A 16578-nucleotide genomic window follows, 5' to 3' on the forward strand; every position below is an offset into this window, starting at 1 on the left:
TACATAAAAATAATCTTTGTGTCCTTTAGCACCACTGACTGGAATGGAATATTATGTTTGGAACCAAGTGACAGATTCAGGACACCAATACTCAACTGTTGCCGCAAGAACTATACCATTACATGATTGTGAAATAGTACTTTGCCTCTTTAAATGTCTGAGATTTGGCCTACTAGTTTAAAGCAAAAAAGTAATATATTTAATGTGCAGTCAGCGGCCATACCTGTTTAAGAATGGAGTTTTTAAGATACTTTAATATTAGGTAGAAAACAGAATTCAAGACACGTTACTGAAATTATTCACTTTTTTTTTTTTTTTTTAATTTTAAGGGTGAGCCAGGAAAACCAGGAGAACAAGGATTGACAGTAAGTACTCTTCAAGTTTGCTAAGAAACTGTAACAGATACATAACATATACACCTTTTAAAATGTGAAATTCCAAAAAGCTTTATATGTGTGTATTTCCTAACCTTCCTTTGTCACAGACTATTTGAACTCTCATTTGTGAAGAAAACTTGAGAAAGACAACATCCTCTTCTTACATAAAGTTGCCTGTTGTATAATGCCAACTTCAAGCTTGCAGAAGTAGAAGGAAATAAAAGTGCTAAGGGCACAGCAAAGCACAAAAGAGCCAAGCCAGGTGTTCCCAGTTCCTGGTCCCCACTTATCACTGTCTTTGAAGTTGAGCTGTTTCCACCTTGAGACCATTGAGCAGCACAAGAACCATCTACTTATTTCAAGGGCCCAAATCCCAGCTGTCTCTGTGGCCATACCTCTGGCCGTTTGCCTGATGGAACAATGAAGACACAGCACAGCATACTGAAACTCTCAGAATATTCCCTCTGTGTGTGTGAGAATGTAACAGCCAAATGAATGCATTTTTTACAAATATTCAGATACGGGAATAGATGTTTTCTGTTGCATCAAGAACTAATTAACCCTATTCATTTGGAAGCAAATTGAAGCTCCACTAGTTGTAAATCAGCTTCAGCCACAGGATAAGGAAGGCATCAGAAGTTTCTGCCTGTCACATATTCCCAGAACTGTGAAACATGCACTGTTTTTTTTCCCTTTAAATCTCCCTAAACACTCATGGTCATTCTTATTTTTATGAGATGACAGAATTGTAGCCCGTGCATCACTCATGGTCATTCTTATTTTTCTGAGATGACAGAATTGTAGCCCGTGGCATGTGTTTTTGATTCCTGAATCCTTCTGGGGAGGAAGATTATATGCTCAGCAATCAGTGAAGATATGATTGCTATCTGTTTGAATTTATGCAGTTTTAAACAGGTGTGATGATATTTTACCTTGACAAATAGCAAAACATTTTGAATTGACAAAATCCAATCTCTTTTGGAAGAAAAAACTGAGATTCTGAGACTCGGAAATACCTTCTGTGATCAGGCAGTTAAAGTCCTGTACTTTTTCATTTATCAACCACGAGATAATGGTTTAACAAAACCAAAATCAAAGCCTCCCAAAGGTACCACCAGTGTTTTGGCATGCTTCCAGGCTCTTTTTGTTCTGTCCTTTTGGTTTCTGAGGGCCTATTAATAATAGGTGCAATAGGTGGGAAGGGAGGGTTTTTTTGTTTGTTTTGTTTTATTTGCAATATTCTCCTATTTGACCTCTGGACAAAACTCACTCAGATTCTGCAGCAGTCTCTTCCTTCTATTCAAGACCAGATCTCCATGGTCATAGAATCCCTGAGGGCTTTTAAAGCAAAACATAGTCAGTCACCTTTTAGTCTCCATGTTCAGAAGATTCCCACTGCTCTAAAGTAACCATCTGTGTGAAAGAACTAAAGAACTGCTACTGATCTGTTTCTCTAAATGCAGGTGTGTTTAAATATGGAGAAAAGGTGTTTTGAAAATCAAAATCAGCACGCTTGAGTTAGAGAAAGATCCCAGATTACATGAATTTCCAGCTCCTGCTCTAAAGTCTGATGGCTTCAATGTTAGGTTGTGTATAGATCAAGTAAAGAGCATCAGAGTATCAGGGAGGTAATTAATTTATTTTTATTTTTCTTGGTACTTCTGACATAGTCTTGATGCCAGTACAGATTTCCAGACTTTCTTCCCTGTGGAAAGTGCTGCAATTATTCAGGTGCTGTCTAGCTGCTTCTGACAATTTTTGTCATGCATTTCTGCACTCAGATGTTTCTCTATTTCCGTATTGGAAATTGAGACACTACTGCAGAAATGGCTGATTTCCCAACAAGTATGCTGTAAAATTGTGTTGCCAGAGGAAATAGGTATAGTTTGCTGTGGAGAACACAGGCCTTTGCCTACCTGAGATTCTTTTTCTATATTATCCATGTATTATCTTTTCAAAGTAAATGAAAATAGAGATCTCTGCCCAGAGGAGCTTCTAGGTTAATTCTGCAGGAATTCTTTTGTAAGGACGTGCCTTTCTTTCACACTAAGAGTCTGAAGTCAGATTTAGCTTCCTGTTTTTTTCTTCCTGATGAAATTGAAACTGTGAAGTTGATGGGTCCCATAAAGTATTACCAGTCCTGGTCTCCCAGATATCCAGTTGTTGGGGTGTACTGTGCTTTTCTACTTGTCCACATGTCCAAGGCCCTTTCCAGTAAGAAGCAAGTACTGTGGAATATGCTACGGTTCTTTGTTCAGGATGGAGGCAGGATACAACCAGGAGAGCACCAGATGCTGTGAAACAATCCCTACAGTTTGGATGTACTTGCTGAAGGTTGTGGAAGCTGGAGGCTATTTGTAGCCTATAGGATCATACTCTCAGCAGCTTTAAATTCCATGGTGCGGTTCAAGTGAAGAAGAGCTGCAGGCCTGACCTCTAGGTTATAATAATGGGAATAGACGCTTTTCTTTTTCAAAAGCATTTTTAACACCTATATTTGGTAACATGCCTTGGTATTTTTAGATGAATGTGCAGGTTATTGATAGCGCTGGTAAACTCAGTTTTAACCTGTGAGCCAACAATGGCACAGCTAGAAATTACTTAGTTTTCTATTTTGTCTTCCTACAAGAAGTGGAATAAATTTCTTGAAGAGCACAAGATAGTAGATAATGACATAACAGTGTTTTCCAGCTTGTGTCTCAAAACATACCACAAGCCTATAACACAGGTTGAGTAGCTTGTGACCTACTCAAACAATGTGTGCCCTGATTCACAAAAAGTTGAAATAATTTTAATGTATTTGGAGTTCTGGGAATGTTCATATTCTCCTTTCAGTGAAATAGGAATTCCATTGGCTCTAGTGAAAACATGGCAATTTACTCCAGCTGAGAATCTGGTGCCAGTTTCTCCTCCATTTTTAATGAAGTTCTGTGTCAATAAGGAGAAAGAAAATAAAGTTTCAGATCATGTTGTGAGAGAGGGCAGTAACAACCTTTCTCCCTTTCAGGCAGGGGAGGTTTGCTTGGACCATATACAGAGAATGACAATGTTTGAGTTCTCTGGCCTGAGTTCTGTTTTGTCATGAGAGAGCTCAACCTATCTTAGGTGCACAGGGGAAATTTGCCTTGAAGACAGGGAATGGCTTCTCTTTTTCCCCATTTCCAATGTAAGTATGTGTGGGTTGGGGCAGGGTGGTGAGAGGAGAGGTTTAGGAAAGCTAGTTGTTGCTGAATGATTTTCTCATTCTCTGCTGAAAATCTTTCCAGATTATTGGCGTACCAGTGTGCATCTATTGCTCTTCTGTCCTTGCTGTTGAGGTGTTGGGGAGTGCTGTTTGCAAGGGTTTTTTGGCTCTACTTGTTGCTGTGTCAGGAAGAATCTGTTTTCTCTTTGAGTTCAATTTCTTTTTAGGTGAGAGGGAGGCTTAGGTGTAAGTTAGAAAGGTGTGACTGTATGCATCTTTAATATTAGAAGAGAGCGTAAGAATGACTAGTTACTTGCAATTTGTGTCTGTTTTCCATGGCACTTGAAAGCCCTGCAGATCTGCTTTCTACAAGAGTTGGAGGTATCATTCCTCTGCACGGAAAGGTTTAAGAGAATTCAGGGGGAGGCCAAGCAGTGGGGCGACAAAAGGGATTAAGTTTTGAAATGTTATGTGCAACTAGCAAAATTTATGCTATGCAAGAGGGAAGGCCAGTAGTTTCCTTAGCTTTTCAACCTTTTCAGTTAAAGTTGTGTCCTGCCTCTCATAATTCATCCTTCTTCCCATGCCATTTGTCTCCCCTTCCTGGTGATAGGGACTCTTAAATACTATACAAGAGTTTTTCTGGTTTATCTTCTCATTTTCACAATGAATCATAAATGAACTTGTGATTCTTTTCTACCCAAGAGCTAGCATTTCTGATTGCAGACTATTCATGAGAACTTAAAGTGAGTCAGTGGTGAGAAATGTCAAGGACTGAAACTGGTAGATCAACATTTTCAGATTCATAAACTGCAATAGGATAGAAGGTGCGCATGGGGTATTTTTGTTTCTGATTTCCATGTGGGAGGGTTTTTGGTGCTTTTATGTTTAAAGTATTTTAAACTAGTGCATAGTAATAAAGATTTGGAAGATCAAAATTTGCTATGTTTTCAGCTCCTTGGAAAAGAAATAAATTTAAACATGTTCAGTGTATGAATCAACCACTTCTTGTCACTGAAAAAAACCTGTATATTATTTTATCCCCCAAAATTGGCTTTAAAGACAGATAAGTAATTTTACAGATGTTTTGCATGAACAGAACAGTCCAGAATAACCGGAGAATTCAGGTAAAGGTGTCTCCTTGCAAAAGAAATCTATACTATAATGATTAACCCAAATGCAAAGCCCTCTGCTTTAGGATATATTGTTTTCCAAACTAGTAGTTCTGTGCTTATACAGTCTTGCTGGGCGTCTGTTCAAGAAAATAAGACCTAATGTTACTGCTTTTACTAGTTATTCAGAGTAAGGAGGATGTTCTTCCAAAGGATATTGCCATTTCTGTGAAAGACAGTGGAAAATGGTAACCTTACAGTTAAGTCTGCAAAATATCACATCTTTAAAATGAATTAATATTAATCTTTCATCTTAGGTTAAAATGAACAAAACGAACTCACAGGGACCAGGCAGAACTGACTGGGAAGTGCTGCTGGCTTCAATTCAGCCTTTCAGGCCAATGGCCAAGGCCAGATCCTCAGCTGGTGTGAATCTTCATAGCTCCTCTGGGAAACGACTAATTGTGATTTTATTTTCAATGGCCAGAGTTCTGCAGAAGCCTTCTTTGTTTCATTGTGGTAGCATGTTCATAGTAAATTTTATAAGGTGTTGTTCTTCAGCTGTTTAGCTGCAAAAGTTTACTAAGAGCTAGCCAATGAAATGGAAATTCTCAGCCTGTGCCTCTCACAGCAACTATTCTTTTTTTCCCCATTACAATTGCATTGGCCTTAACTTGCAGGAAATCTCAGGAAAAATAGTCTTTGGCATTTTGTAACCTCTGTACTTCAATAATGGCTGCCACAACAATGCCTAAGAGAATGATGATAAGAAGCTCTGCCTGAGCACTAATTAATAGCTATTACCGCTCTTTTCATCAATTAAGGTAGATAGCATGGGAGAAGGGACACTGCTTAATCAGAAGTTATATGCTTCCCATCATAGTTAATCTGTTTTCTTAGCTGATCGTTCTTTTATCTAGGTGATTCATCAATACTAAAGCATTGCACATTTCAATAGTAGTACTCTAGAAATTGCAATCTTTATGAAACACTCCTCAACCATGCAGGAACACATTTTCAGAATAACATCATGTGCCCGTTACACAAAGAAAATGGGATCAGTGGGTAGAACACAGGCTCCACTGAAATGCAGATGAATACTTTGTATGAAACCTGTGTTTTTCTCTTCATGTAAATCTGCTAGTTCAGGTTTCCTTCTTAAGTTCTTTATGCTGTTAGACTGGTGAGAAATTGGTTTGTGTGAATAAGTGATCATCCCCCCCTGTACTTGGCACTGCTGAGGCTGCACATCGAATACTGTGTTCGGATTCGGGCCGCTCATTACAAGAAAGACATTCAGGTGCTGGAGCGTGTCCAAGGAAGGGCAACGAAGCTGGTGAAGGGTCTAGAGAACAATTCCTATGAGGAGCAATTGAGAGAAGTGGGGTTGTTTAGCCTGGAGAAAAAGGAGGCTGAGGGGAGACCTTGTTGCTCTCTACAACTATCTGAAAGGAGGCTGTAGTGAGGTGGGTGTTGGTCTCTTCTCCCAAGTAACAAACAATAGGACAAGAGAAAATGGCCTTAAGTTGTGCCAGGGGAGGTTTAGATTGGTTATTAGGAAAAATTTCTTCACGGAAAGGGTTATCAAGCACTGGAACAGGCTTCCCAGAGAAGTAGCTGAGTCCCCATCCCTGGAGGTATTTAAAAGATGTGTAGATGTGGCACTTAGGGACATGGTTTAGTGGTGGACTTGGCAGTGCTAGGTTAACGGTTGGAGTTGATGATCTTAAAGGTCTTTTCTAACCTAAATGATTCTACGATTCTATTCAAAGTGTTTAATGATTCTTACAGGCACCAGAAAAGAAATATCTGTTCTCAGGGACAGTCTTGGAACTTCTTTTGTCCCATAAACATATGGATGTAGTACCTCCTAGAGGCCTGCTAGTTACAAAGACCTTTTACTTTACATAGGAAGTATGGAAGTTTAAAAAAAAAAAAAAACAGGACTGCTGGGGGTTTTGCGAAGCTTTGGAATAAGAGGGTTTTTGTATGACAGTGTATTGCACCATTGTGATATATTTTGCTGTATAACTTTTTCAGTATACAAAAGCATTCACTTTTTCATTATATTTTTGTTAGGCATTTTCATTTGGTGTTTGTGCTCACTCTCCATGAACTCTGATACCTTGTAAAACAAATCATTACTGCTGCCCCAAACCTGCAAATTGAAAATGCTCAAACTTTGTTTCATACATTTCTTTGAATGTTAGCAACTGAGTCATTAGAAGTTGAATACCAAAACACCTCAAGAGGCTGTTGCTAATGTATCACACCCTGAATTACTGTTCTTTGAAACTGCAACTTTAACCTTTACAGGTCAGAATTATTTCTTATTTTGCAGCTTGCTAAAGCACAAGGAATAGAGTAAGCTTAAAAGGAAAATATAATTGTAACATTAGAAGGGAGGTCTAGGAAGAATTCTGGACTCAAAACATTTTTTCTAACTACATTTAGGTCAGTCTTTTCAGTTTGGCTTTTTTTTTAATTTATTCCAGATAGTTATTTGTCAAGGCCCAACTCAAGTGTCAAACTTCATTCGATCATTTGTATGATGCCAAAGTTTGATATGATACAAGCTCTGGAAGTCTGTTGATTTCAGAAAACAGTGATTGAAGACTGGCATTCATAATGGAAATATTTTATCTTTCTAAAACAGAGTTGCATAGAAGACTTTTATAAACATTTGTTTATCCTTGTTTACCCAGTTTTCCAAATGCTTAAGTAACTATCAAATAATTCTCCATCTCCAGAGAGACACAGATAGCAGTTGAATTTCTTCAGAGCAATGCATCTTCTTTTTCCATCCTCCTATTGAGGAGCTATTTGAATGAGAACCTAATTCAGTGAAGCCCTGCAATAGCTTGTCATAGCTGCCTAGCTAGTTTACTCAATTGCACATGATGGCAGAGGGTTCTTCTGAAGTGTTCACGTTATCTGAAACAGTGAGAACTATTTTTATTATATTTAGTTATCTTCCTATTCTGGGCAACTATCAAAACCAAAATTTTCACCCCTTTCAGCTGAAGTTTCTCAGTGAATGTGTGTCAATTTAAAGAAAAGTAGCATAATTTTCAAAAATGCCAAGCAGTCACTTCGTTTCAAACAGTTTTCATGAACTTTCATTGGTATTTTTGAAGTCTAGATGCTCTTTATAAAATGAGCTTTCTAACATTAGTTCACCAGTGGTTTAGGAGCTGATCCTGAGCATCCCTACATGGAAACTCTAGCAGCTTCCAATGATACAGGCAAAAGACAAATAGTTACTATCAACATCATCTGCATAGACTATTATAGAGTGATTTGTTAATCAATTATAGATATCAGATTGAGAGAGAGAGAGAGAGGCAGGAGATGAAAGAATTCTACAGCTCTTGTCTTACAGGTTTACCTCCTTGATATACACAGGGATGATAGCGACTGAGTGAGAGTATATTACCTGTGGTATTAGATCGAGCCTCCAACTAGTGAAGGCTACTGTGTGTTTTGTACATGCCTGGCTGCTGCAGAGCAGATGCTTTGGGCTTGAGGGAAATGAGGTGGGGAGCAGTGGTAGCAGCTGCCTGCACTGGGCTGTGTGGACCCAGTGGCAGAAGAGCTATCCAAAGTGAAGTTTGGCTGAGTCTGCATTTGCAAAGCATCCCTTCGGTTGTACTGGAGCAACCAGCAGGGCCGGTATATCACTGCAGCTGTTATGGAACACAGAACAGTTGAAGAAAAAGAAAGAAAAAACAAAATGAAACAATCTAAGGAGTTGGTTGGAAACCTTCTCATATTTCTTGCCTTCTTCTCCTGCCTCAAGATCTACATAGAAATTTTGATTGCTGGTCGTACCGTCTATTCATCAAGTGGGCAACACAGAACTCTCCCCAGTTCAGTAGAATAATCAGGGAAAAATATCCACAGGGTCATATTGAACTTCCTATATAGCTTCTTCTAGAAGCTATCAATTATACCTCTGGAAATGAACTTACGTCTTGGGATTTTTTAATTTTATCCCTTCACGTTCCTCTCTTTCTCCCAGATTCTATTTACTTGCTTATTTCTAACTTTCCAGTGTGATTCTGTGCCTTGGTCAGAGAATGTAGGTAACTTATAGAAAATAGGCACTTTACAGCAATTCTGGAATGCTTTACAGTTTTTTTGAAGTAATTTTCTGTTAGTAATTTAATTTCAGGTTTTCTGTTTAAGTGACTGCTGGCAGGCTTACGTGGGGGATGGACGGGAGCTGTCAGTGGATGAGCTGCTAAGTTTCCAGTGGCTTTGAGCTTCTTTCCCAATGCTAGGGAGCGGTGCTTTAAAGAAAAATTGTTAACAATTGTTAATTGTTTATGTTTAATGAAAACATTCAGTTATGTTTTACAGTCTGAACATTTAAAGGGTAAGAAGCACCTGTTATTATGTGTAAATTGTGAAATGTGTCATTTTAGGAAAGCTTTTAATTCCAATTGGTTTTCTGAGCATAGTGCTGAAGGTAGCTGTATTTTTGAGGACTGTTCTTGACATCAGGTGGCATGGTAGCTCAATGGGCATGAGACACCAGAACCATTTCCAGGCTGAGTAAAGGCTTAAGTACCAGAAATGGAAAACTGCTAATTGTATAAAATATTTATTGATAAGTATCTGCTGCTTCTTTTCTCTGAATGATTCATTTTAAAGGCACAATAAGAGCAAGGCTATGCTATTATGTAAATATTTTCTTATTCAATAGCTTCTCTGGAGGAGCTGGAATGATAGCAATGGTGAGGGGGAAATTCTGCAATGTCTTGAATTATATCCATCCCACAGGCTGACAGCCACAACCACCAGGCTCAAAGTGCTCAACAGAGCAGTACGTTTAACAGTTTACTTTGGGGGATAGTATTAATAAGTGAATGATCATTTTACCTTCAAATAGTAACTTTGTATTGAGGGCTCCCAAATGATACTTTGATATAGCTGAATGTCTTTAGAAGGTTTTATTAGCTTCTTAAGTAGTTCGAAACTGAAGAGTCAATATCCATTCCTTGGACATAAAAGTAACAGGTATGAGCTGTGAAGGTAGTCTTCAGTTGTTCTGTATTCAGTCTGGCTTACTGATGGAGGGACATTCTTAAGACCTGAAATACCCCCAAAATGCAGCTGGCTAATACGTGAAAGGTGAACAGATAACTGATGTGATGCCCAGGATGTAGACGTTTGGAGCCTGTTTTTGCTAACAGTGATGTAGGAAAGCTCTAGTTTGAGCACTAATTTCTTGGAGTTTTTAAGGTGTTAGCCAAACTTGCATCTTTCTCGCAGAAGAAAGGGAGGCACTGGAAGAGACTTACTTCCTTATCTGGAAGAAAGGGAAAAAGCCCTGTTTCTGGAGTATGTTGTTATATCTGTGGTTCCTTAACCAGCAGGCCACACTCACCTACCAACATCCTCTTGATTTGTTTTATCTAGCTTTTTCCCCATCTTTAGTTTTCTTAGAGACTGTTTGCAAGCAATGCTTAAGAAGTAGGCTGTTCTTCAATTACCACACTCAGTATTCCTGGTGTCCTCAGCCACTAGCAAATCTTAGGGTTAGAATTCAGGCACTTAATGAAAAGATGACCTGATTTAAACAGCAGTTTTTTTGAAATGCAGTGGGTTTGCGGGGGATTTTTCTCCAGTCTGAAAAATCAGAGGAACACTTTACTTACTGCTCTGATCATAACTAGTGCTGAGTGCTTGGGTACTTTTGCTTACTTTTGAAGATAAGTGAGTAAACTTGTTACCCTGAACCTCACAGGTGGCTTTCTGTTAATGAAATCTGTCCCTACAGTCAAAAGGAGATGCTTACAAGACCCTAGTTCTGCTGAGACAATCAGGCTAAAGTTTCAAGAAGCAACACTGATCTATGCAAACCTTTTGCAAGGTTTGACACCCAACCTTAGATGTACGAATCCACATTTAAAACTGCAAGGTTTTCATCCACATCAGTGGATACAGGACCAGAATTACCACCAGTGGAGCTTTTCCATGTTAGCAGTTTAAAATTGCATCAGTGCAATATTCCAACAAGCCCTGCATCTACCAACAGGGGAGGATTCTGCCTAACTTCACACTACCTCAAAAATAAAATTGGCCCCACATTTCAAAGCAGCAATCCTTTTGGTTCAAGATGAATTTTTGAATAATTGCAGTTCTGATATCAATCAATTCTTCTTTTATTCTTTCACACATCAGAAGGGTTTGGATTCTCCTGTTTTGTCTTTTTATTTTGCACCGTCATGGACTCAGAATGCACCTTGCTTGATATAGCACCAGCGCCCATAGTAGGAACATGGGGAAAAGAACATGTAAGAACTGTGGTGGACATGGTCTGGCTCTTACCAAAACAGACTGCCAAAAGACATGGTCAGCTGATCTATTTGCCTGCTGCCTCCACTCTCCACTGTGACAATAAACCACCTGGGTACTTCAGACATGCCAGATGACAAATGGGTCTTATTAATATCAATGAGACTTTGACTTCTGTATGACATTAAGCACTTAAGCTATCCTGAACTGAGATATCTCTTCCTGCCTTCTCAGGTCATGGGGACAAAATGGTGATTCTTAACTTCCCAGGAGCATCCTTAATGATTTCTGAAGTTAATTCTTAATGATTTTTCTCTTAACTTGTTAATAATGGCACAGATCACATGTTGGATAAAACATAGTCATGTATGCTGATACTTAGAAGGTGAGGAGATTTTGAGGCTTATGCTTCTCTTTATCTTAAAAACACTTGTTTGCATAAGCCTTGTTCTTATGGTGCCAAGCAGATATATTACTGCGGACCCACAACTGGCTGTTAGCTGGTATCAGAAAGAGAAAAACCACAGTCGTCTTAATGCTGACAGATTTGTCAGTATTAGAAAAAACAGATGGGTTGGAAGAGAAGAGATTGGAAGGGGAGAAAATGTGAGTCTTCCAGTTAGCAGTTAGATCAGTTCCAAAAGAGAAGAGAAAAGATCCATTGTGCATTTTGAGCATAAAGTTTTACTTTTCCTTGATGTATAAAACACCAGCTGGTTTCAGTCCAGTATCACAATGCTTACACAATAAGACAGTTTTAATTGGTCATTTCAGTTTAAATTGGCTAGAGTTATGATGTTAATTGAATTGTTTTCCCTTTGCAGGGACTTCAGGGGCCTCCAGGACAAAAGGTATAGTATAAACAACAATACTGTGAAAGTGATTATTCCTCCTGGTGCCAGACTGTGAGCAGAAAAGGTGAATGGAATCAGCTACTGTACACCGCATTGAATCAGTTAGTTTAGGCTCTGAATTTTGTTTTTGCAAAATGCAGCCATATAATGTGAGACATCAGATTTCTCATTTCCCCCATCATAGGAAGTTCAAGCAATGCAGAGCAGACTGTTTTCAATCTGTCTGCTTAACTTTCAGGTGAAAAGGTCACTATAATTTTCTTATTCATGCACTGGTAGGACTAGGAAACCAAAGTTAAAACGTTGTGAAAGGTGGGGAGATAGAGTTTCTGATTAAATGCATGTCCTTACTCAAGTAGATCAGTGCCATATGACTGAAAAATTGAGCAGGAGAAACAAAGGACATAGGTGTTGCTGATAAATGGTGCTTGGTTGGCGGTGTTCAGGTGGTCTGCCAGTGTCTTCCTGTTCCTTCAGTAACCCGAGACCCGAGTTCCTGGGAATGCTTTCAGCATTATTTACGCTCATTAAAGCTGACTGCCTCAGTTTGATGGAGTGAGTTTAGGATTTATGGAATTACACCATTAAAACAGTCCTAGATATATCAGCAATAACAGCTAGTAAGTGGCACTTTTCCAGCATCTCACCCACGCACCGCCAAGGCAAGTCATTTTCTAGCTGATTTCAAAAGATTAAAAAGTTGTATGGGAGATATTTAATAAAATGGGCTTAATATGTATAGAGAAAAAAAAAGAAAGAGGAAAGGAATAAGTAGTATTAACATATGTGAGAAGGATGCCACCTCTGGTTTTTTTCTTCTGAGATAATATTCTTTGAAGTGAAAGTTTGCTTGCATCTGTTCAAAGCAAACTTTTTGAACAAAAGAAAGAAAAACCTGCTGATATGTAAAAATGTAATCCCAAAGCATATAAATTGGTGGAATTTTGTCAGCTGTGAGCTGTACAGAGTTTGCAGGCTGAAAGAGAGGACTATCCTTCATGTTTGGTAATGCAGGACTGCGACATTGTAAAGCTGTACTGATGTCTAAGTTGCCATTATAAAATTATACCCTAAGACCCGGGGAGGAGGGTATTTTACATGTACAGCATCAGCAAAACCCACATGCTGATGAGCTTTTGCATATCTAATAAAACTTTTACTTGGCATGGTAGAATCTGCTTTATTTACACTTTCTAACATCCTATGGCTCATAAGAAAAATCAGCAGCTATAGAAGACTGTCACTGAGAGGAGGAACTGTTATGAATAGGATAGTTTATTGAAGCTGATGGTTTAATGCCCTCCTGAGCTTTGTCTTCCAGTTTTCTGGAAAAATTATATAAAGATGTGAAAATGTTCACTTGGGGCCCTTTGCAGTGGCTAGCAGTCCTGACCATGCATCCAGCAAAAAAGGCAACAGGAATGCCAAAGTGGAAACTTTGGGAGTAAAGGGAGAGCATTCTAGGTCATGGAGATACACTGGGATGCCAGTGTGTTATTTCTTACTGATTTGCAGTTCTGCTATGAGCTGGAGCCTCCTGGGCATTCAAATGTTGGAGTTTTTTGGAGGGCCTCATGGATTGCTTCCTTTTCTTGTTTCACAGGATTTCTCAACTCTACATTGACACACATGTGCGTCTATTTTGGATGCATTCCCTTTAGGTGTTGGTGTCCTTTGACTAAATCATTTCTAGTGAAACCTCTAACCACTATGAATAGAGGAGGAAATGTCCTGCACTGATTCTTTGGATGCAGAGAAAGCAGGGCATGAAGGGATTCACAGGGTGCTTATTTGTTTTAAGAGTCCTGGGAAACTGCACATATCACTGTTGACAAAGACTCTGCCTTTCCCAGTTCCCTGGCCTCTTTTTAGGGAGCCAGCCTTTCAAATAGATATCCTGTTAAGGTGTTTATAGATGAAAAATAAAAGCAATGCTTTCAGTTTCCTTGCTGAGGAACACCATTATCATATAAAAAGAGGAGAACGCTGTGTAAGCCTATGCAGTTTTCCTGCTTTCCTCATACCTCAGGTTTTCACTGAACATCCGTACCAAGTCACGCAAGTTCCTTCAAAAAAATTGTCCATCATACATAAACTTATAGCAATGAGAGCGTTGTAAAAAGATCCCTCCAATGTCACAAGTCAATGCTAATATTTTGCTTTCCTTCTTTGTCTGCTCTGTGTGTTTGGCCTGTGTTGGCTTTTAAATTTTGATTGCAATAATACTGATGCAATTTAAAAGGGTATCTGTAATTTGCACTGTCAGGCTGAATTGTTGCAGATTATCTCTTAACAACCTTAAAATAGGTTGGTGCTACCAGTTATTGAGCTTGAAGCATCCCTCTTGAAGCTTTAATGGTTTTGTTCAGGTGCTATGTTTGATTGTGTAGGATCAGTCTCAAAATTTATCAAGAGCATTAAATGGAATTGTATTTTAATTCTTAAGTTTCTTGTGAAGCATCCACAACATTACAAAGCAACCATCAGCTTGAAGCTTGTTTCTGGAAGAAGCCATACAGTGGGACAGTCATTAAAGTGTACAACATGAGAACATGTCTAATTAGTATAAAATGTCAACTGAAAAGAGAGCTCAGCTTGGATAAAAATTAGTTTTTGAAAAATTTATTGCAGTTACAATAAGCAAGCATTCACCATCATTTCTAAGTACTGTATTAAGAGATGAAAGGTTTCATGACCTGTTTAATTTGCTAAACACTGGCGTCTGTTTCCCACCAGGGTTCTGTCGGAGTGCCTGGTGTTCCAGGGAGAGACGGACAAGTGGTGAGTTCACTGACTTTGTCAGCACTGCTATTATTTATGTAGCTGATTAAAGCTACTGAGGGCTTGTTCACATGAGCAATATGCAACCTTACATCCAGAGCTGTGGTTTCAAATTGGCTTCATGGAAAAGACTGTACAACCTGTTTTGTGCTCTGAAGTATTTTTTTCTAGTTTTACTTGAACAGACAGCAAATGTAATTAATTAAGCTGAAAGTCTGATGTTCAGATTTGATGATGACTGGTAGGTTCCAGAGAGAAATGCGTATTAGTGGTGTGTAAGTTTAGGCAGTATGTTTACAAACTAAGTTTTTCTGCAGATTTTTTTTTTACTTTTTGTTAACTCAGTCCCATGATATAAACACTTATGTTGATATTGGGTATTTATACAGTGCCAATACATTGTTAATACAACCTATAAGCAGAGAATAAAAAGAGACTGGAAACACAGATGGAGAATAATGTGAAATTGAAGTTGGGGACAAAAATGCAGAGAAATAAATCAAACAGAAATATTCTTGAACACAACCAGAAGGAAATGCTAACTCAGGCAAGTCAGTGTCATCTTTCAGCACCATCACCAAGTTAACTCATAATTCAGAACAGCCCTCCATAAGGATGGGTCACAGTAAAGCAGCAGGGCTGTTTCACAGCATTGCTAAAGTTTGTTGGCAAATATGGGTGGTGAAGTTTAAATAATATCCCTCCATGACTGTAAACAGTATTATCCATCTGTTGTTCTCAACAAGCACTAACATCCCTAGTGAACTTCAAAAACACTTGCAGGGAATACCAAAAGGAAAATGTATGATATAGGTTGTTCACCACATTTAAGCAGCAATAGATGGTAGAGTGTAAGGATCATATTATACAATCCCTTCTTCTGCCTCCCTCCCCAAAAGCCCTAGGAATAAAAGCGCTAAGACGTTTCAAATAATTTAATTTTAATTCCTCTTTCCTAACAAAAAGGATATAGTTTCTAATAGCATAATATACAGTGTTAGACCTGTGTTTTGACAGTGGTTATAAGAAATGATGTAATAATCAGTTTTTTCACTTTAGTGGTACTGATAATGCTAGGAACCTATTTTTAAAATATTCAGAGTATTATGACTACTGTGGAACCACAAAAAAAAAAAAAAGAATTAGCTATATATAGCACACAAGAAATTATAAGAAAATATTATGAAACAAATTTGCATTAAGACCTGAGATTTTTTTCCTTCATATTTTATAGCTGCATTCAATTGCAACATGAATGTTAAACAGTACTTGCCAACACAGATCCTGTTGCTGTACATAATTCAAGTAATTTTTGTGACCAAAGTATGAGTGAAAAGCCAGTGAAGACATACTTTGTAGCATGATTTTCTTTGGATATCCAGGAAGATATAAGAAGACTGGACAGGGTCAAGTTCCCAACCACACTGAATAGAATAGAACTGATGATTCACATTTTATCCAATAGCTTTACTTTTAATAGCATCATCAAACAAACTCTAGCCAGGAATATTCACTCAGATGAGCACAAAAAATGGATGTTGATGGAATAAGTCAAATGTGCAAAACTTATGTGATTATTAAAGTGTCATTTTGGGAGATGTGGAATTTTTTTTAAGCTGTATTTATTGGCAACATTGTTGTATGTCTATGTTTAGGAAACCACATAGACTTACCTGCAGTCATGTTTCATGGGGAAAAAAGAAATATGCAAGTGCTCAATCCTTTGATTAAGGAAAAATGCAAACACATCTTTAAATGCTGTTTATCAACTTTAAAATGTGCTTTAAAACCAGATCCTAACATTTTCAATTTATGGTTTTATGTTTATTTGATTTATTTCAATATTTGCAGCATCTAAATCTTTGAAGACGTTCTTAAATTATTACCACTTTAATAAAGATGTCAGCATATTTTTAGTGTAGCTGGACTATTTTACTTTTGATTTTTAAGTAAAAAAAAAAATTAAC

General features: G+C 38.2%; 1 protein-coding gene across 1 annotated transcript in view; it reads left to right on the forward strand.

Annotated features, from left to right (window-relative positions):
* The window catches only part of COL25A1 (collagen type XXV alpha 1 chain), a 329834-nt gene that overhangs the window by 238661 nt on the left and 74595 nt on the right, over positions 1-16578 (forward strand). The window contains exons 10-12 of the mRNA XM_075708727.1: positions 330-365; positions 11801-11827; positions 14567-14611. Coding sequence (XP_075564842.1) covers positions 330-365; positions 11801-11827; positions 14567-14611 — 108 coding nt within the window. The remainder of the gene's footprint in view (positions 1-329; positions 366-11800; positions 11828-14566; positions 14612-16578) is intronic.

The sequence above is a fragment of the Pelecanus crispus genome, chromosome 4 (assembly GCF_030463565.1).
Source record: "Pelecanus crispus isolate bPelCri1 chromosome 4, bPelCri1.pri, whole genome shotgun sequence".
Taxonomy (NCBI): Eukaryota; Metazoa; Chordata; class Aves; order Pelecaniformes; family Pelecanidae; genus Pelecanus; species Pelecanus crispus.